Source organism: Heliangelus exortis, chromosome 12 (assembly GCF_036169615.1).
Source record: "Heliangelus exortis chromosome 12, bHelExo1.hap1, whole genome shotgun sequence".
NCBI classification, from domain to species: domain Eukaryota; kingdom Metazoa; phylum Chordata; class Aves; order Apodiformes; family Trochilidae; genus Heliangelus; species Heliangelus exortis.
In genome coordinates, this window is record NC_092433.1 from 9,016,575 (window position 1) to 9,038,715 (window position 22,141).

Genomic DNA, 22,141 nt, shown 5'->3' on the forward strand with positions numbered 1-22,141 from the left:
GGGGCGGGGGCGTCCGTGTTGTGACTGCCTTTGAGTAGGGGAGGGATCCTGTCAACCGGGCGTGCCGCGGGTGCGGAGCTGCAGCGGCGCAGAGTCAACCCCGGCGTCCGCCATGCCCGGCATCGACAAGCTGCCCATCGAGGAGACGCTGGAAGACAGCCCTCAGGTATGAGAGGCAAGACGCAGCCCGAGAGGGGGAGGACAGATGGGGGCCGAGCCCTGGGCGCCGGGCCTAGCGCTGATCTCTTCTCGCAGCCTCTCCCCCGTTTCCTTGGGGACACGTTGCGGAGCCTCGGTGGGGGCCGGGATGGAGGAGGGAACCGTCCCTGGCAGCGGAGCAGGGACGCTGCGTGCGTGGCCAGGTGCCTTGCTGGGCTCCTCGCCCCGGTGGCGTGGCAGGGGCCGGGAGTCACTCACGGCTGTCAGCTTCGGCGGGGCCCTGCGCAGTGTCCCCACAGCATCTGCCGCCCCTTCTTCCCGCTTGCATCGTCCTCCCGGGTGTCCTGCGGGCTGGTGAGCTGCTTGTAAAGCTCGGTACGGAGTTTCCGGAGGTGCTGTGCCTCAGCATCGGGCGTCAGGCGGGCAGCTTGCATTGACTGCTTATACCCCACCCTCGCGTTTATATTTATGACTTATTTTGGAGATCTCGTGTCGACAAAACCCATCTTCGCTTCTCAATATGTTTTTTATTTGTGTTTTACCAAAAACCATTAAGGTTTAATAGCTACGGAAGAAAAACGGTTGCTGGATGGGGTTATGGTGGCGGTGGTTAATTGTGGGTAGGTGGGAAAGGCAGGGTGCTGGGAGGCCTTTAATTGCTGTGGGATCTTCGCTTCCATTTCTGCCGCTTGACCTTTGTCAGTGATGCCATACACTGCACTGGCATTTCTTTCATGCTGCTATTAAGCAGGAAATACTTTATTCACTTGCACTGGTTTCTCTTGCTAGCAGCAATAACTCCAAGTACTTTCTACTGCGCTTCCTTGATGGAAAAAAAAAAAAAAAGTGTACAGTATGTTTTATTTTATTATAGCCTTTTAAATTAAGATCTTTGTTTTATTGCATTCTTTATGTAGATGAACAAGACTTCCTATATTGTAGTAGTGTATCCATTGGTAGTTTCCATTCCTCAGCTTTAGGAAGAAAAATTCTCTCTTGCTTAATAGGAAATTTAGACCTCTAAAATTAAAACCTTTTTAAGAAATGTACATTAAGTGGAGGGATGAATTAGAAAAGGCATCAGAAGAAGGCCATCCCAGAAGGTCATCATTGCTTTCCAAAGGGCAGTCCTCCCTATAGCTCAGATACCAGACATTAGATGAAATCTACTTGTAGCACGGTCTCTGGCCTAGAGACTGAACTTGATGTACTCTCATGAAGAGGAAAAATTTTTGAGAGCGTTATTGTAATAGTGATTTAATAAATTTATCTCTTTCTGTTCTCAGTACATGGAAGTTAGAACTATTCATAATTATAGGAAATGTCAAATGTAAGGTCCCTAAGATCCCTAAAAAGTAGGATGTAGAGTGGTTTTTTCCAAACACTTAAGACTGCAATGTCATGAAAAAAACTTACATATTAGAACATAATTATAAAATCTATAATCTTTCATTTGAGGTTATTTTTGATACAGGATAGCAAAGCCTAACTCAGCCCGGTGAGTTTCATGTGCTGAAACTATTAGAATTGCTGGTATCTTCTTCTCGTTTAGGTACAAAATTTTACATCTATCAGTTAACCTAATATTTCAGGTGAATTTTGCCTAATAAGCTCTTAGAAGTCATAACTAGGACTGTAGTCTTCTGTTACATTAGTTCATGTCTATTATTTGTAAATCAGTGCAGTGAAAACGGAAACAAATGTTGAAGAAAGAAGAAACCTTGTTTCTTTGAGCTGTCCTGATTTCCTGACTGACCTGTTCATGTTGTAATATTGAAAAAGATCATCAACCTACACCATTGTTAAGTGCTGAATTACCATCTGGGGTTTTGCACCTTTAGACACTTTTCAGACACTGCTTTTGGTATATAAACATCATATGAAACTTCTGCATCTGAGGGAAAGAAAGGCTTTTCTAAAATGGCCAACCCCATTCATTTCCTCTTGTTGAAGGATAAAAATCTAACCACTGTGCTTAGAGATGTAAACCAAATGCCATTTTACATTGTCTTCTGCTATGCAAAGCAGTGCAATTTAAATATTAACATAGGACATATATTACACACATACTCAGCATTTACATAGATATTTAGGGAGGGTTTCTGCTCAGACTTACTTGCATTCCTGAAGCATTGCTCAATAAAAAAGCCAAGAGACTTGACTCCACAGGCTCTCTCTCATGTCACTGACACCACCATACATCCAGTGACATAGAATGCTTAACAGTTCACTGACTTCTAACTAGGTGGTTTCTTTGTGCTGCCCATCACTGGTAGTTTCTATTATACCTGCTTTATATATATGGGATGAAAGCACCTTAAAGAAAAAGCAAAATAATGCACTATTTTACTAGAAGTACAAATAAACAGTTTCTCTATCTGTAACTTGTTTACACTTTCAGGTTATTTTCTTTCCATCAGTATCACATTGTCAGTTTGAAGACTGGACATCAATAACTGGTATTTTTACAATAAAACATAGAAATGTTTTTATTCTTGAGTGTTCACTTTTAAACAGTGAGCATAATCTAGAAACCTTACATGCTGTTCCTTTAAAATTACAAGTTCGTGTTTATTTATGTTCAGGTTTAAAGGTCACGAGTATATAATTCAGTGGCTATGCTCCTATGTAATTTCTTCTTTTGCATTCTTTCATGTATGTCTCCTTTAATGGGAGAGCCACAACTATTAGTATTGCACAACATGTTGCCACACCTGATAAACTTGTGAGTTCTCCTCCATCTCTTCCCTTCTCCACCCCCTTTTCCACTTGATTTATAAACTAGAACCACCACTGAAGTGATTTAATGTGTTGATGATGCTGCTTGATTATTCTTTTTTATTACTCAAGTACTTTATAGACATTCTATGGAATGGTGATGTTTGTAAGGCAGCTATGCATCTAATTCAAGTGTGTGCAGAATTACAGGTACACTCTTACCCCTTTTGGGATTTTGTCTTGGTGAAAGGAAGCTACTCAATATCCTTGTGGTAACATTGAGCCCAAGTGCAAAAAAGGATGCAAGAACATTGATTCAACATCTCATTTAAGCTTAAGGGCAAATTATGCCCAAGCAACCTGATTGCCTGCTCATACAGAGTTTCCTGCTCTTTCATCACAGGAAAGAGCAGAGGGTTTCATTTACCATGACTTAAGCAAGGATTCTGACACCATCTCTGGTAACATCCTTCTGGCCAAAATGGAGAGGCATGGACTGCAACCTGGGTGGAAAAAATGGCCAGAGAGTTGGGCTTAAAAGAATAGTGGTCAGTATTTTGATGTCTAACAGGTGGACATTGATAAAGAGATTGATTTTGAGGTGGAGACATCAGTGATACAGGCAGTGCCATAGGGTGCAGAACCACTGAGCCTGCGGGTAAGGACAAAAGACAAATCTCACTGTCTTTCACCATAGAGTGGTGAAGGGGAGAAACACAGATGTTAGGAACAACAAGATGTATGTTGTACTGTTCTGGTTTGGTTTTTAATTTCTCACATCACAGAATTGACTGTTACTGCAATGCAGAAGAAATGTGTATACCTGGCATGCTATTTATTACCAGTCACCTTCACCCTTTTTCTTAGGGATTTACCATAGTGGGCCCAGTAGCTGCCCACAGTTCTAACTTTTTTATATGCTGACCCAGCTCCCTTGATCCTTTTCTTTCTGAAAATATACTTATCTGGAGAGATGCTGAGAGTAGAAGTGAGGCTGAGCTTGGGCACCTGTAAGATCCTGTAACACACGTGTATCATTCCCGTGAATACTGTTGGATAGTTTATGAAGTTTTCATTAATGAAACCTGCTATTTACTTTGGAATTGTTTCATTTAAACACTACTGAGTTAAATTAACATGTTAGTATTTTGGCTGTTTCATTTTCACAGACCCGATCTTTGCTGGGAGTATTTGAAGAAGATGCTGCTGCAATTTCCAATTACATAAATCAGCTATTTCAAGCCATGCACAGAATATATGATGCACAGGTAGTGCTAATGAAATTCATGAATGCATTATAAAGCTTTTGAGCCACATTTCATGTCTCTTTCTTTTTTTTTTTTTAAATTTCTTTTCTCTTTGTTTTTCCCTTAAGTTATAAGCAATATGTTTTAAAACTTCCCTGCTTTTTAAATATGGAATTGAAATAAAGTAAGAATTAAATGACTTCTTCTGTATGTTAGAGCTTGGTAAAGACCAAATTACTGCAAATTCTTTTGCAACAGAATTTCTCATGACAGGTAAAATATTGTCAGGTCTTCTGCTAGTTTTACTGGATTTCCCAGTTGTTTCTAAAATTTTTCCCATCATGATCTTGGTGTGTATGTAACACATCAGAGATTACTTTTTACTCACAATATATTCATGCTTCATTCATCATCTGTAAGTAAATACCTTCTGATGCCATAGCCAGAATCTGTTTTGTGTGTTTTTCTGAACAACTGTGTTAATGGCTGTATTTTTAATTTGTATATACTTGGAACTGTTTGAGTTTTTACTGATTTTTTACTCTTTTAAAAATTTTATTTTACTGTTGTCTTTAATGATTAGTATGCCTATTGTAGGTTTACTGCTATGTAGTTTTATTTTACTGCCTTTCTATTTAGCTTTTAATTTCTGTACTTTCTTCTTCAACTGCATCATGAAAGGAAGTTGGTACCAGGAATCTGCTAATTAGGTCCTGTCTGTGTACAAGTACAAAGCAGTTTGTAAGCAGGTAGCATTGAGTTTCATTGTAATCTTTTTCTTTTTCTTGTAGAGATAACAAATTCCTAATATGCAATAACTAGGGCAGCTAATTTGAAAGAAATGAATGCAGATGTGCACTGTATAACATGAAAAATACTAAAATTGGCTTACATAGTACAGGCTGTGAGTTTGGTATTTGTGAACACTGTACCTCTCAATGATGTTAGAGAAATGGAAGGGCAGGATGCTTAGGTTTTTTGCAGATCTGTAGTCAGATTTTAAGTTCCACATCTGTAATAATTTCCTCTTCATATATGCAATTTTAAAAATAATTTGAATAAAAAAGTAACAAGCTACTTATTTTTCTTTATTTTTTTTAATTCAGAATGAATTAAGTGCAGCAACTCATCTGACTTCAAAACTTCTGAAGGAATATGAGAAGCAGGTACTGTGTAAGTCCTTGTTGTATCTGTGTGGTCAGGACTGTACTGCTGTAGCTGTTTATCTCCCAGAGCACAATGTAGAATGTATTGAGGTTTGGTTCAGATCAAATCAACTGCTCCAGTTTGTGGCATGAATCTTTGCTACTGTAACCTATTGTCTTCATATTAGTTCTTCCAACTAAAATAGAATGAAGTTCCTCTTACCATGATGAACATTACTAAGTTCTGCAGTTTCACTTTTGGATAACTGTTTTGCAGTTTGCTAAGGGTGGTGATGGCAGTGTTTTGTTCTTGCTTTATAAACCTGTTCACTGTTTTAATTTTTACTGTTCACTGTGCTTTAATTTTACTAATCAGAAGGAGAAGAGATTGCATAGAAGTCTCTATTTAACAACGATAATTTACGACCTACAGTGGTCCCAATTAGGAAGAGATGAAGAAACAAAGAGATGTAGAGTAGCTTTTTTCCTTTTAAAAAAATGTTATATTCCTACTGACAAGCTGGAAACGCTGCTTAGTATATCTGTAGACTCTGTTTAGTTTTGTTTGAAGTGGCTGCAGTAGTGTCATTTGAATTAAAATGGTTATTACAATACCAAATTGACTCTAGTGACTCAGCTACTTAATGAATTACAGTCTCATCTGTTTTTGAAAAATTAAAAGAACTACCTTCAGCTTAGAAAAACTAACTAAGGTATGACATTTCTGTTTGTTAGCTGTTGTAAATATCAAAATATACACCAAATATCTTTATTTCAGTTACATTTTTTACACTAATTATGAAGGAGAGGGGAACCTAACAAGCTGGAAGGAGGTGTTTAGAATTTTTAATAGAGAATTATTTTTTTTTTCAAGTATTTCCAAGTGTTTCTTGTATTCCTCCAGTGAATTAAAATAAGTATTTTTAACTTATTTTTCGGATTTGTCTCCAGTGGACTGCTTTTTTCCCAGTCACGAGATTAGTATAAAAATGCACAATTAACATTTTAACTGATTTTTTAAATATTTTTCAGTTGTGCCTATTTTGGTCATACTTTTGCCTGCATCAAGGCATTATAGAAGTATACTCCTCTAGATGGTTTAGAAATTTTACAGGATCACATAAGAGCTCAAAGTTTAAGAACACCCATTATTGCTTAATTTTTTATAATTTTAAAATAATTTGCAAAGCTGGATGAAAATCTTCATAGATGTAAAGTCTGTTTATTTCCTGATTTTTAAAAAAATAATTTAAAATCAGTTAACATCTATTTTAAAACTGATTTTTTTTTAAATGAGAAGTGTTTATTATTCTTTATTTCCCCAAAGTGTTCCTTCTTCACAGGACAATAAAGAAGTGCTTCAGTGTATCAAACTGTATAATATTTTAAAATAATGGAATACCTAATATTTTCATAGAAATTATTAGTAAAGTTTTTGTGAGTGGCAGAAGACACTGCAAACAACTTGACTCCTTTTATTGTCTTTTAGCGCTTTCCACTAGGGGGAGATGACGAAGTTATGACCTCCACTCTACAACAATTTGCAAAAGTAATAGATGAGGCAAGTACTTGTCTTTGTTTCTCGTAGTTTGCTAATGCTCTCATGCATAGCCTTTAACTTTCTTAATTATTCCAGCCTTTTCTAAGATAGGAGCTACAGAAATGGCTTTCATTTGCCAATAAGGTAGCACTTAATGATATATTACAGCATATATTCAGTGTTATATAACCAGAAGGTAAAGAATCAATTCAGCAAGACGAGGATAAGTTGTTGAAAAAAAAATGTAGCTTTAACTTCTGTAGATACAGCCAAAACCCATTACATTAAACATCAGTTAGAAACTGCTGATTTCAGATACCTGACTGATAAAGGAACTTCCTGATGTTGTTAGAGGTAGAGACTGACTCTTCTGTCTAGCAGTCTAGCACCATTAAGATCTGAATCAGGACTTCTGTGATCCCACTCCTTGCTTTTAATACTACTTAAACAACAATTTGGAAGGAAGAATGAATGCATTTGTTCTACCTCTGTCACCTGTGAAAGATGGCCTGTGATGTTGCTGGAGGGAAACTGTAGAAATAAATCAGTCATCAGAATGTATGAGGCCATCTTCTGACATGACTGTAACTTGGAATGAAGTTGGAACAGTAGGGACAACTACTGAACTGTAAAGGTTTTCTATAAAAAGCCAGTGAAGAGATCAGGAACATGGAAAAGAATAGCTGCAAAAAAATGAATGTGCAAAATTATGTCTGAATTGTACATCTAATCTTTGAGTGAAATTGATGTAAACTTAGTTTCATTTTATTTTAACTCTGTTTTCCTAAAATTTCCCTCTTTCTTGTCTTTTATAGCTCAGCTCTTGCCATGCTGTACTTTCAACTCAGCTTGCAGATGCAATGATGTTTCCCATTTCCCAGTTTAAAGAAAGAGACCTAAAAGGTAGGGTGCTTAAGCAAATACTCTTTTTATCAGCAGGAGTAATGATAAAAATGAGCACTTATTCTCAAAAGCTTCATTTCACTAAATAGAATACACCACTTTTTTTTTCAACTCTCAAAAGTATGTACCTCCCAATTTTTAAAAACATTCATGTTACTAATGAGACTAGTGCAGTTGAAGAACTTAACACTGTTACTGTTCAACAAAACTATTACTTATTTTATGGCAGCACTTACCTTCGATTGAATATTAAAATTTTGCAGTTACTGTAAACATTAGGAATTAATAATTTTCAGGTAATTTGCATGTTCAGGAAATATTTGTATCTATCAGAGTACCATGACATCAATAAAAGGGTTCCACTATACTAAATAGGCAAAATGCCAAAGTTTTATTAATTATATTACTGAGATTTAATAAGGTGGTTCTACAGCCCTATTGGTAACATAGATGGCTTATTTGCATGCCTAAGATTCTCCCAACTTATTTTTATAACAGCTGTATCTAATAATGGTCTAAAGTAATATTTAATGTGTATGATTATGATTTATTTGAGGTGCTAAAGTGAAAACTAGTGTGGCACAATGGGTTTCAAATATAAATTTTAACAGTTAAAACCAAATCAATTTCAATCCTAAATGTGAACATGCTAGAGTGGTTCTACCTAACATAATAAGATTTTAAGTATAAGTGGAAATAAAAATTCCAACTCTTCCCTAAGTGTTTGAGCACTTAATGAATTTTGGAAAATACTTCTTCTGCAATAGTTTGTTGGAAAATGATGGATTAAATATCTTACGGTTTTTAAGCAAGGGAACTTGAGTATCTCAAGTCTAAAATTACTCCTCAGAAGCTGGAACAATCTCTTGTTAATATTTAAGAAGCATCCCTGAGGCAATAATCACAAACTAAATTTTCCCACTGGAAGTTTTCAGTCACCAACTGATGTAGTATTTGATGATATCATTGTTCTTTGTGCCCTTCACTTTCTGTGCTGTTTTCTGTGCTTTTTTGTCTTTGCTTTACCATAAAGTTGAACACATCTCTCTGCTGGTTTATGTTGTAATATGACATAAAACCACATCAAGATCAGAATGAGTGCTGAGTTTTGTTCTGTTTTCTATTTCCTGACATAGTGAGACTAAATAACCACCTAGAACAGAACAGGAGTAATTTTAGATATGGGGAATCTTAATGTAATGTGTTTGGGGCTTTTCTTTGATCCAGTGATACTTCCCCATATCTTCTGCTTCCACTTCCCCACCTCAGACCAGAAGTACTTCTTAAATTTCTATAGTACAGTATCTTTTTTGGTAAGCTGGACAACCACATAAATGATATGTCTTAAATAGGAGGCCTTAAATAGGAGCAGACTTTTTTTGTCACAGCAAAATGCTGGTAATTCAGTGAATATGTGAACCACAACTGTTCAGTAGTCAAACATTACACAAGAAACCTTAATATATAAATCTTAACATCAATGTATTAAATTGTGATATGTTGTTTTATAGAGATACTAACTTTGAAAGAAGTTTTCCAAATTGCAAGTAATGGTAAGTGTAAAATAGTTATTGTTATAGCTATTACAAAACAACAGTATTATTGTAGATTATTTACTCAGAAAACTAGTGAAGGTATTTGCATGGCTTAAAGCTACTAATTTAGATGCAGGGTTTTTTCAGTGATACTTAGGCACCAGCTTTCCTTAGTTCACTTACTCATCTCTGCTTTTTTGTACCAAAGTGTTACAGCAAATTGACAATATTAGTCTTTTTAAAAATGCTCTAAACTTATACTTAATTATTAAATAATTTAGGATTATGTTACTAAAAAAGTAAGGTGTTAGTTCCCTTATTAAAGTTAAATTTGAGAGTTTTCTTCCTTATTGTCAGAAGCTGCTTTTTTCAAGTAGCTCTATTATATCGTAGAGGACATATTTTTAAAGTAAGGACTAAGTAAGACTTCTGCTTCTCTTAACGTAAATGGCATCATTGCTTTAGAAGAAAGAATGATTAGATAGAGGTTTTCATAGTAGAAAATTGTCTCTACTTACAGAAGGTTTCTGTCTTTGAAGAATATTAGATGACTGGGAAATTGGTAACCATTTGGCCATGTTGGCATTTTTCTTCAGCGCAAGTATCTGTGTCAGTGAAGTAATTATAAAGAGGTGAAAAGAATTCTTAAAGGTTTTAATACTACAGAACTTCACATTCAGCTGTGCAATGCACAAGCGATAAAAAAAGTTTTCTGTTATGTTTCATAAGTCATTCATTTATCAAATTCCCTCTTTATTGCTTAGATCACGATGCTGCCATTACCAGATACGGTCGGTTGTCAAAAAGGAGGGAAAATGAAAAGGTTCGTAAAACAAAATACTTCATAGAAAGATTTTAGAGGAGACAAGTGATAATTTTCATCTCATACATACATATATTTATGATTGAAGACAATGTATGGCAGATTTCACTTGAGGGCTGATAGTTCATGTTTTAACAGTCTAGACATTGTACTTGAGAACAAAAAAGCAGGTTTTCCCAATCCAGGCCTGTCTTGTGACACTGAAAATGCTCTTAAGATGAACATTATGATACTAAATTATACGTATTTTTGCAAAGAAATAATCACATTATCTAAGGATAAAAGAATGCTGTATTTCTTTCTCATGTATAAGTTAGAGACGTGAGAAGTGTAATTGTAGAGTAAAATATGCAATTGGTGATTACAGTGGGTAGAACATTACTGTGTTGTGTTGTCTGTGCTGGCTATAAAGCTGTCCAGAAAGCATGTGACAAATACCAAGTTTCAAACATTCCCTTTTTCCCCTACCCCTGTCTGTATCTCTTTAGATCAAGGCTGAAGTTACAGAAGATGTATATACTTCCAGGAAAAAACAGCATCAGACTATGATGCATTATTTCTGTGCATTAAATACTCTTCAGTACAAAAAGAAAATTGCTGTGCTAGAACCCTTGCTAGGATACATGCAAGCTCAGGTAACTTGAGATTCTGAAATCTGTAGGTCTGAAACAAGTTGTGTGCTTCATGAAGGTTGATGTGCTGAAATCCACTGCAAGAGCTCTTTTTGCACTCCAAGGAACCAAGTGGAGAAAAACAACCCATCCTCATCCCTGTAGCTGCCACAGCTGCTGCCTCAAACACTGTCAGTAGCTAGCACTGGTTATTTGCTACTCACCACATGAATCTCATCATGGGATGCCCTCATACCCATCAGGATGTTATCAAACTCTGGGTGACAAATACAAAGGTCTAATTCTACCCGAAAACTCAGATGGCTAAATTTAATGCACTGCCTAAATTTTAATTACTGGCTACTTTTTCCATTGGGTCACAAACAGGAATAGCTGATTTAAACTTTGATGCATGCAAGTACACATGGAGATTGGAGCTCAGAAAGTGATATGGAGACAGTTAAACTCTTTGCTGTGGCAGCTACTCTGAGATGAGATCAAGTTGCATTGCTACTGTTTTCAGTCAAGTTTGTGGAAGAAATGGAATGCTAAAAATCATTCTGGCTTAGTTTTGCTTAATGTGAGTACCTGATTGGTTCAAGGATGGGTAAAATAAAAAATACAAGTATGAAAAAGTTATTTGGAGAGACTTAATTAGTATTTCAGAAGTATGTCATCAGTATGCTTTTTTAAAAATAAAAAAAACCAACAAACATTCCAGCATCTAGCTGGCACTGCCACAAGTGTCTCAAGTAGAAATTAACTTCTGCATAATGTCTGAAAGCTTTCCAAATCCAATAAAAACTCTTGCTTCTTTTTGAAGCTTTGCAGCTTATATTTAAGAACTAAGCTCTACAGTTTTCTGTAACAAAGCAGATAGTGCAACCTGATGTTGACGTGCAGGTTTTTTCTGAATCTAGAAACAGGAAGGGCAGGGCTGCACTCTGTGGCTTCCTGTTCTGAGATTTCATATGGCTAAACTCAGTTTAGATGTGGCAGTTTTTCTGGGTCAATATGGAGTACAATGTTATAAAGATAAATATTAGCAGTTCCCCTTGGCAGGGTCCACTGTTAGAGGACTGTCCCAGAAAAGTCCTCACAGGTTTCCTGTCTCATGTGCCCCTCAAGCAACTTCACCTATAACACAGTGGGTAGCAAACTGGTGGGCTTGAAAAAGTGTAGAGAGACCTTGGGTCACTAAAAGGTCAAACCTTGTTTCTTTTCCAGGGCAGTTTCTGCATATTTCTGTATTTCCAGGTGACTCTGCATTTCCTTCTGACACAATGAAATCCCACTGCAATTTCTGCATCAACTTTCACTTGCAGACAAGAACATGCATTCTGCTCCTTTATCGAGAGGCTTTGGTGGGATTGAGGGTGGAAAACAGATTACTTGAGCCTCCTGTGGTTTTATTTGTTGTTACTGTAGTTTCATTAATGACTAAATTCTCCCTTTTCCTCATCCTTTTTTAAGATAAGTTTTTTTAAAATGGGTTCAGAAAATCTGACTGAGCAACTGGAAGAATTTTTGACCAATATTGGCACAAGTGTACAGAAGTAAGTTGGTTCTATTGAATTCTGAACTATTATCAAGACAATTATTTTATTAATAAATTACATATGTTAATAACACATTGATTACCTTAGCGTTCGCAGGGAAATGGAGTGTGAAGTAGAAAACATGCAACAAACCATTGAGGACTTGGAAGTAGCCAGTGATCCACTGTATTTGCCTGATCCTGATACTACAAAATTTCCTGTTCATAGAAATCTAACACGGAAAGCTGGCTATCTCAATGCAAGAAAGTAAGACTAACTTGTTACTTAAATATTCCAGAATACTTAATTTTGAGAAAGAAGAAATTACATACTTTTTAACCTTTTCTAAGTTAGCTGTGCTGATTTTACCTGCTCAGTTGATTAAGTCACATAGGAGCTATTCTGTTTCTTTCTTTCAAGTCCTTCACTTGATCAGTATTAATTTCATTGTTGCACTGACATAGTGCCATTCAGGTGCATACTTACTCTGATTTTAGTGTAATTTTGCCTGAATTTTCACATCAAAAAGAATAACTAAAGTTTAGGAGAGTGTGAGTTCACTGGTTTGTAGTTGTAAAACAACAAGATTGCAGCCCTCAGGATCATCACAAAACTATCTGTTAAACCTTTGGGATTCTATTTATTAATAATATATGAGAAGTCTGAGATGCTCAAGGCAAAACATCCTCTGTCAACCCAAACACATGCGAATGGCCGCGTCAATTTCATGATGTAGTTTGTCTTTTGTCCACTGGAGGGAGCTGTTACTCTGGTTTAGAGGCTAGCAGCTGATTTTCTTACTAAAAAAAGTAAGACTCGGATTTTTTTCTGTAATTTATATAGCAAGCTCCAAGGATTTTAAAACAAATTTAGACAACTTTTACAATAATACTTAAAGTAACATACTCACTGAGTAAATCATGCATTTCTGTAGTAGAGCACAATTAAAGCAATTATTATTGAAGAGAGTATCTGTAAAAAAAAAAAACAGTTATATTGATAAAGTATATAATTTGAATATGCATGTTGTGTAAAGCAATACTGTAAAAGCTGACCATCAAAACTGAAGTAGCTAGGCTTTTTATTCTAAAATAAGCTTCACATAATTTAAGAAAGCATTTATTTTATGTATTCCTTGCCCAAAATAGGTTAGAATGAAAAAAAATAACAGACAAATTTAACTAACTTAAAACGTTAAAGGGGGGATAAAAGTTCTCTTATGTGTGTAGAATGGTTTGTACCAAGTAATTTACTTTTTTTTTTTTTCCTTATTTACGTAGCTCAGTTGACCACCTAATCTACTAAGAACCTCTTTTTATCTTTTAGTAAAACAGGGCTGGTATCTTCCAGCTGGGAAAGACAGTTTTACTTCACTCAAGGTGGAAATTTGATGAGCCAGGCAAGAGGTGACGTGGCTGGGGGACTGGTCATGGATATAGACAATTGTTCTGTAATGGCTGTGGACTGTGAGGACAGACGGTACTGTTTTCAGATAACATCTTTTGATGGTAAAAAGTAAGTATTCTTGTATTACTGCTCCCTGGAATACTGGACTCACTAATTAAGAAAAGAAAGTTGGCTACGTTTGGCCAGATCATAGCTTGGTAGATTTTGTGGAATTTTAGAAGCAAATCTGAGATGTCATCTTAACTTTATAATGTCTGTGGTTTTGTGGGTTTTGTTAGGTTAATAGCTCTATAATGTAGCTGAGTGGTATTTCAGAATAAAATTACCATAACTAGTTTACAGTGGTGTGTTACTACATTTTATGAGTGCTTAAGCATTACATGGGTACAATTAGAATTTTGTTAGTTTTCTAATTTCAATTAAAATTAAAACATAAGATTTCCTCTTGCCCTCCCCTGCTCCCTCAATTAAATATTAACTAATTTGGCACATACACAGAATCTTCAGTCCTTCTTCATTTGTTGTGCAATGTACAACATGATAATGCAGTTTTCTCTCTGAATGTAACCATGAGGCATTTTAAATAGACAATGTTGTCTTCTTCATTCTTCTCTTTCAGGTCTTCAATCTTACAGGCAGAGAGTAAAAAAGATTATGAAGAGGTAAGTTTGTAGGAGGTTCACATGGAGTCCAGTGATTTTCTGTTGTGCAAAAGGAACACATTATTAACAATTGTTCAAGTTACCTGGGTGGTAAGCAGGGAACTTTTAGCTCATTCTATCCATAATGGCAGGCTGCAGGATGTCTCAAAAAATATTACTGTTTAAATCTTAGAGAAAGAAAGAAATTGGGGGTTGGACTAGATGAACTTTAGAGGTCCCTTCCAACACAAATTATTCAACGATTCTAGCTCACAAGTGCAAGAAATGGGTAAATGCCATGAAAGGCAGATGGAATCTATAATATCTTGAGGAAATAATGTCATCTGCAGTCACAGGATGATGGAGAACAGAGAATCCTGATTTTGTTTTGTTTTTAATGCCTTAGAGTCCCGATTTAAGATTGGTTTAGTTTTGATATTCTGTGTGACTAAAATAATTTTTTCAAGTAAAATCTGATATTGTAGGGTGCAGTCTGCAGATAGTGAATTTAAGTAGAAGCTGGATGTTTGGCTCCGTGTAGCTACAAAAAAAATAGAAAATGTGCTGACACTATTCATCTTAGGTATTTAATCAAGTTTCTTAAGAAACTATATGACAATTTAATTTTTTTCTTTTTTCTCTCTCTTTCAGTGGATATGCACCATAAACAACATATCTAAACAGATATATCTTAGTGAGAACCCTGAGGTAACTGTACTAAAAGTTATGAGTAATATGTCAAGATTTTCACAAAATTAAAGAGATTATCTGGGTCTAATTGTATAGCATAGAATTAAGCTGACTAGTTCCTAAATTATTAATTCTAAGCTTTTCATTTCCAAAAATACTTTTTCCTCAAGGACTTTTGCTGTTGCCTTTACCCAGTGAAGTTAAGCCATCAACATTAAGTACTGACACTTCAGAATTAGTGGTTTCAATGAAAGATTAAAATGGAATTCTTTCAAGTCCTTACTTGATCATTGCTCATGTCTTGGTTTTTCAGACACATTTAGGTTTTACCAAATTTCAAGTGCAGACTTTGGAATCTTCGTATTTTTTCATTAGTAGTTGAGGACAGCGTTTCTCTAATGAGATTTTTCTTTTTCTTCCTGGCTAGTTACCTTATTTTGTCAGATTTATTGGGACATTATCTTATTGGGACATTTATCTAAAGTACATTACTTTAAATTTAGCAAGGTTAGTAAGGTTTTACAAGAAAACATTACAGCTATGTTAGCAAAAATTTAGGAATTTAAGAGTCTCGTTAAGGGATAAGTTTAAATTTTCAGTCAATTGCATATAAATAAAACTAAATTGTTAAAGCTTATTTTGAGGAAAAAGTTTTCAGTTATTTTTTACCCATCTCTATACTGCAGGAAATTGCTGCACGTGTAAATCAGTCAGCTCTGGAAGCTGTTACTCCATCTCCTTCCTTTCATCAGCGGCACGAGAGCATGCGGCCAATTGTGTAAGTTAATGAACACTTGTAAGTAATTTGAAGAACATATCTATAAAGAGATTCCTGGGTAAAGTTCCAGGATAAAAACCAAACAACAAAACTTTTACTGATTGACAACTTTGAAAGGTTAGAGGAAAATTTCTACACATCACTGTTCTAGCATTACAGAATCACAGAATGTTTTAGGTTGGAAGAGACTTCCAAGATCATCCAGTCCAAACTTTGCTCAACACCATAAGCTAACTATTAATCCATGTCCCTAAGAACCAGGTCCAAACACCTTTTAAGTACCTCCAGGGATGGTGACTCCACCACTGTCCTGGGCCATTCCAATGCCTGACAACCCTCTCAGTGAAAAAATATTTCCTAACATCTTGCCTAAACCTCCCCTGGCACAGCTTCTCTCCATGTCCTCTGGTCCTGTCACAGTCCACCAAGGAGAAGAGGCTTTTTCCATCCTTGCTCCAACATCCCTTGAAGTAGCTGAAGAGAGCAATAAGGTCTCCTCTCAACCTCCTCCACACTAAACAACCCCAGCTCCCTCAGCTGCTCCTCATAGGACTTTGTGCTCCAGGCCCTTCATGAGCTTTGGTGCCCTTCTCTGGACATGCTCCAGCACTTCTGTGTCCCTCTTACAGGGAGGTGCCCAGAACTGAACACAGTAATCAGGATATGGCCTCACCAGAACAGAGTGCAGATCACCTGATGGCCACAGTGTTCCTAACAGAAGCCAGGATGCCATTGGCCTCCTTGGCCACACTGCTGAATCATTAAGTCGACTGTCACCCAATACCCTCAGGTCCCTTTCAGACTTAGAGCTTTCTAAAGACACTTCCCCAGGTCTGTAGAGCTTACCATGGGATTGTTATGACCCAGGTGCAAAACCTTGCACTTGGCCTTGTTAAACCTCAATTGTTTGGTGTATGTTGTTACAAGTAATCCAGATGTCCAGCTGACCAGACAGTTTTGTTGGGTGTGTCAGAGGTCTGCTTTGTTGTATGAATTTATATTGAGATTTTTCTTAATGCATCCAGTCCCTGAAAGCAGACTTCAGATTGCTTTAACATTGTTATGTGATCACATATGAAATATAATACTATTTTCATTACACAATTGCATCAGATTGTATCTTTATCTTATATAAATTTGACTAGGAATGTAGACTCCATTTTGTTTACCCTGATTATCTTTAGGTTTTTAGTTTTTGTTTTATATGCAAGTTTTGGAATATTGTATTGGTTTCCCATATCTCATTTATTATCAACCAACCTGAAACTAAGAACTTTTGTTTTGTTTTGTTTTTTTTCAGACAATCTCGTCCCCCTGCAGTTCGTACTGGCAGCACAGCCTCACTGGGATCTGAAACAACAGCTTTATCAGCACTTTCTCTGGATTCCCTTGTTGCCCCTGACACCCCTATACAGTTTGACATAATATCTCCAGTTAGTGAAGATCTGCCTGGTCAAGGAAAATCTTCAGGGCAATCGGGAAGGTAGGAGATGTACAGAGAAGGAAAAAAAATACTCAAGTTAACACTATAATTAAAAAAAAACCAAAAACCCAACAAACCAGGAAAACCATGTTTAGGCTGCCACTCCAAAACACGTTGCCTTTGCCCTGACTCATGTCACAAAATTTGCAGTGGCCAGCAAAGCAAGACATTTTTAAAAATTGTTAAATGGAGTTGTAATGACTTAATTACACACACTAGATTCAAGGTGTAGTTTTCTATTTAGCTTTTCTTGCTTTAGCAGCTAATGCTTTTACTTATTGATTTATTATAATCTTTTGGTTTCATAAAGTATTTTCCTTTCCTATTGCTTGCTCACCCAGCAGCTTGGGTTATTTCCTCTTGGAAACTCAAGAGAAATTTGGTAATCCTGCCTCCAAATGATGATGGCATACGATGACACTCTTCTTAACCTGAAAGGTGAGTGAAAATGATCTAGGCTTCTAGAGAAATCTCATATACAGACAAGTTGAAATTGCCTAAGAGCTCTTCCCAAAATATAAAAACAGTGTCTTCTACTTGTTTTTTTGTAAACTTCCTATTCAAACATAATAAATAAAACCCTGTAAATCTGCACTGCATTTCTGGAACCATATGTAAAGAATTCACATATTAAGAAAAAATATTTGCAGATCCAGTTGTTCTTAACAAGAAAAAACAAAAAGCTAAAAACTAATTAATGTGACTCCAGTGTTGAATCCCCCTGCTCCTCTAGAAAAATGTCATAAAGGCAGTAGAGTTAAAATTATATATATTTAACTCTTATTTTTTTGACAGTTATATTCTTGTTGACTGATCAGTTGGCTAAATAGAGCCTTAAAAATTGATTTTGAATACCTGAACAGTATTTCACAAAGTGGAAGGGTTAATACTTCCACTAAATTCATGTCATCAGTTATAATTCCATTCTAGAAAATACTTTTCATTGCAGAAATTACATTGATTTGTGCTATGTATTTCCAGTTAACCATCGTTGTCAGTAAAGAGCTGCAGTGTTTGTACAGACAGGCAACATGCTACTTCAGAAGTGTTTATCATTAAAAAAAAAACATTGACTTTTCTTAAGTTTCTGATACTGATGACATAACTGAATTTTATTTTTGTCCTTTGAGAGGTCCAGTGAGGTTTTGCAGTTACTTTTCAAGTCTAATCCTAAATCACAAAAAAAACCTGAGCAATAGAAGATACTAATAGAAAGAATTTCCCATCAGTGTATTTACACCTGTCAGCATTTAGGGGGATTATTTTTTATTGAATCTATATTAAATAAATGTTGCAGAAATACACTCTTGAATTCAGAGTTCAATCTAAAATCATTTTATTACTTTAGACATCTCTTACTTAAAAGATTTCACTAGTAAAATAAAAGTGGCAATCAGTATGACACAGAGCTGAACAAGAGAGTTTGAAATTTTTTCCTCTTAGTTCATAGATTTGCTTTTAGAACACTAGAGATGACATCTTCATTGCTCTATAAAATCTTTTTTGAACCCTTGACAAGGGTCATTCAGCTACCAGTTGGCCAAAGAGTTATTTTCCTCTTTAGAGGTTTTAAGTAAAATTTCCCCATTTCCTGTGCTCTTTTCAGCTTTGCTTTACTGCTCTTGAAAACCATGGACTTGGAAGCCTAGAGTATTTTCACTTTTCATTGTAACTGATAGTAATTCTGTCTTTGAGAGCCAGAAATAGCCACATTTCTCTTGACCCTCTAGGATAAAACCCCAGTGATGTTTTCACAAAGCTGCATTTGAAACAAAACCAGTGACTTCTCTTCAGTAAGTAATTAAATGACTTGAGAAAGTGATGAGAAGTGTAGTGCTCCTGTGGAGTACTGAAAGCAGTAGCTTTTGGCTGTACTTCCTGAAGGTGCTCTACAAAATGTCATTCCCTAAAACTATACTTTTTCAGATATTAACAAGGTCTGGACTTGGGCTTAATTCAGATGTTAAAAAGTATCATGTGAGCAAACTCTGTGGCAGCAATAGGACAATAACATAAGGGATTTTTTCCCATAATTTGAGCCCTCAAATAATAGCAATTTCTGTATAACTCCTAATTAAATTGCTTTACATGCATTATTTCTCTGGATTACGAGTCTGTGAAATCATTACATGTTCTTACTTGATGCAGCATGAGACTCCTATGTTTTTCAGTAGTGGATCTGACTCCTGGTTTAATATTTTCATTTTTTAATAGACGAACAAATCCTTTTGGTGAATCTGGAGGCTCAAAATCTGAAACAGAAGGTAAAACAAATTTTATTTCAATTAAAAAAAATAGCATTTGGAAATTGTTTTTTAATTTTTAATCTGTAGCTTCTATTTTAACCCCAGTTAAATGCTGTCACATTCGTAGTGTATTAGACAATTGGGATTAAATTAGGATGCTGTCTGCCAGTCTGTTAAAAATAATTCATTGCATCTTTTGTACTCATCAAACTGAATGGGAAGGTGTGAGACTTGCTGTTTAGTAACTGTACTTATAATTTAGCAAGTATGAGCAATATCTTTTCAAGTTGTCTGAAGTTTTCCTGAATGCAGTCCATCTGTGGTTTTGAATAGAAAACTCTATTTGAGCTCACGCTTTTCAATACTTTTATTTGTCTTAGATTCAATTCTTCATCAGTTATTTATTGTAAGATTTCTGGGCTCTATGGAGGTGAAGTCTGATGAAAGTCCAGATGTTGTTTATGAAACAATGCGTCAAATTCTAGCAGCTCGGGCCATCCATAATATTTTCAGGATGACAGAATCACATTTATTAGTCACTTGTGACTGTTTAAAGTAAGTTTGCTTCCTGACTTCTACTGATGTTTATTTACAGAATGATCTTTTCACTTTAGTAAAATTTACTTTTTGGTTTGTTTTTAAAAACCAACTTTTAGGTTAATTGATCCACAGACACAAGTTACAAGACTACGAGTAAGTAACTTTACCTTTTAAGATAAATATCCACCAATGTAGTTCTTAGCGTTTAAAAATACTGTTCTTAGATCACAGCAAAAATCACCAACAGCCTGAGATTCCCAAATTTCCACTGAAATTAGGAGACTAACACTATTAAAAAATAGAGAGAAAATCAGAAAATTAGTTTGAGGGGAGTGATTTGAATAGGTCAAATAGACTTCATAGGCTTTTGAGCCACCCAGTTTCATAGAGTAAGCCACAATATTGTGTTTTATTAATGCATTTGGTGTTTGGTTTTACTGGTTTTGTTTTGTAATGCACTCAGTATAGTAAATATGTACACTTAACACTAGGAAGAACTTGTCCTATCAGTTTATAACAGCTGCAGCAGGGGCCTTCAGAATTTAAAAATTTATACTTTGGTAAGTCTTGAAATGATATGTTTGAAATTTCTAGGGCTGACTTTCTTACAGGAATGAGACTGCAAAATTTTTGTAACAAAATAATAACCATATGTGGTTTGTTCCTGTCGTGTTTGCTTTTGAGTTTGTTTTTTCTTGATTAAATAATTTAGGAGAGCTGAACTAATTGCAGCAAAGGTTTTGAAGAAGTTGTGCCTTTACCTGGAACCAAATATTGAAAGCTCAGTCACAAATGTAATTTGTATGAACATCTCTACAGAAAAAGAGAAAGAACATGAGTGTACTCACGGTTGGAAAGATGGCTGAATGGCAATGCAAATGTGGTCCTTGGACCATGGAGTGTGTTTTTAGAAGTTTTCCTATCTTTTGTATAACTTAATCTTTTGTATAACTTAATCCTGGTCTTACACTGTTTGTGTTACATAAATACATGTGGGGTCAGGTTGTAACATCTGTGTGGTTGTGCACTTAGGATATTGAAGTAATTAATGTGCAGTTATTGAAACCTTACATAGAAAATTTTGGGAACAGTTTTAATATCTCCATGTTTGATCCTTTTTGGCAGTTTCCCTTGCCCAATGTAGTCCTGTACGCCACACACCAGGAGAACAAGCGCCTTTTTGGCTTTGTGCTTAGAACTTCAGGAGGAAGAGTTGAGAGCCGCCAAACTTCCATCTGCTACATATTTGAATCTAATAATGAAGGGGAAAAGGTACTGGTGATGGGTATATTTTTATCAGTTTTTAACCTCACCTGGATTCCAAGATGTTAGAACCATTCAAGCTAAGTTATTTCTATGAAAGTGTTTTGTTTATTTACTGAAAAGCAGCTAAATGTGACCATCCAAGTACCTGCAAGTGCTTTAATATGCTATCATATCTAATTTGGAATTCAAGCTTAATTTTAAAGGTATTTTTGTCAATCTTTTTGATAATTTCAAATCTGTTTTCTGTTTAGATTTGTGACTCTGTTGGACTGGCAAAACAGATAGCTTTTCATGCAGAACTGGTAAGAAACTTTTTGTGGCAGGGGATACTTGTGAATGGAAGAGACAGCATATATTTTACATGTAATAAAATATATTCTGCAAGATGTTTATAGATCCATTTGTCCTGTTGTCGTGTATTTTAAGGGATTAATTTCCTAGGATTTAAGCTTAAGATAAAAAGAGTAGCCAATATGAACTGTAGAACAGTATTTGAGAGAGGATTCAGCTTGCTACCTCTAATAAACACAACAGTTCTTTGAAAGAGTAATAATCAAAACACTGGTTATAGCAGTTTTGAGTAAACTGATTTACATTTTTTGACCTTTAGGATAGAAAAGCATCAGAAAAGCAGAAAGAAATTGAGAGAGTAAAAGAGAAACAACAAAAAGAACTGAACAAACAAAAACAAATTGAAAAGGTACGTTTCATCATCATTTCTTATCCTTTTTCTACTTTCTTTTCCAGTTTTGTACTCCAAGTTCCACTTTCATATTCTTTGGTACAACTTCATAGAACACCATTGAGTTCATTATTACAAGTATTTCCTGTGCCAATTGTTCAGAATTTAATTTGCATGATTTTGTATAGT

General features: G+C 35.7%; 2 protein-coding genes across 4 annotated transcripts in view; one reads left to right on the plus strand and one right to left on the minus strand.

The window, feature by feature from the left end:
• The first annotated feature begins 20 nt into the window (after positions 1-20).
• APPL1 (adaptor protein, phosphotyrosine interacting with PH domain and leucine zipper 1) overlaps positions 21-22,141 on the plus strand; it is a 27,890-nt gene continuing 5,769 nt past the window's right edge. Inside the window, exons 1-21 of the mRNA XM_071755859.1 lie at positions 21-166; positions 4,047-4,145; positions 5,231-5,290; positions 6,759-6,830; positions 7,625-7,712; positions 9,224-9,265; positions 10,012-10,070; positions 10,559-10,705; positions 12,155-12,237; positions 12,328-12,486; positions 13,546-13,734; positions 14,246-14,288; positions 14,919-14,975; positions 15,644-15,735; positions 17,036-17,218; positions 19,433-19,482; positions 19,845-20,019; positions 20,121-20,157; positions 21,130-21,276; positions 21,522-21,572; positions 21,881-21,970. Coding sequence (XP_071611960.1) covers positions 113-166; positions 4,047-4,145; positions 5,231-5,290; positions 6,759-6,830; positions 7,625-7,712; positions 9,224-9,265; positions 10,012-10,070; positions 10,559-10,705; positions 12,155-12,237; positions 12,328-12,486; positions 13,546-13,734; positions 14,246-14,288; positions 14,919-14,975; positions 15,644-15,735; positions 17,036-17,218; positions 19,433-19,482; positions 19,845-20,019; positions 20,121-20,157; positions 21,130-21,276; positions 21,522-21,572; positions 21,881-21,970 — 1,977 coding nt within the window. The 5' untranslated portion in view covers positions 21-112. The remainder of the gene's footprint in view (positions 167-4,046; positions 4,146-5,230; positions 5,291-6,758; positions 6,831-7,624; positions 7,713-9,223; positions 9,266-10,011; positions 10,071-10,558; positions 10,706-12,154; positions 12,238-12,327; positions 12,487-13,545; positions 13,735-14,245; positions 14,289-14,918; positions 14,976-15,643; positions 15,736-17,035; positions 17,219-19,432; positions 19,483-19,844; positions 20,020-20,120; positions 20,158-21,129; positions 21,277-21,521; positions 21,573-21,880; positions 21,971-22,141) is intronic.
• The window catches only part of ASB14 (ankyrin repeat and SOCS box containing 14), a 21,008-nt gene continuing 15,876 nt past the window's right edge, over positions 17,010-22,141 (minus strand). For all 3 annotated transcript variants that reach the window (XR_011728227.1, XR_011728226.1, XR_011728225.1), the window contains one exon: positions 17,010-19,470. The gene's annotated coding sequence lies outside the window, so the exon portion shown is untranslated. The remainder of the gene's footprint in view (positions 19,471-22,141) is intronic.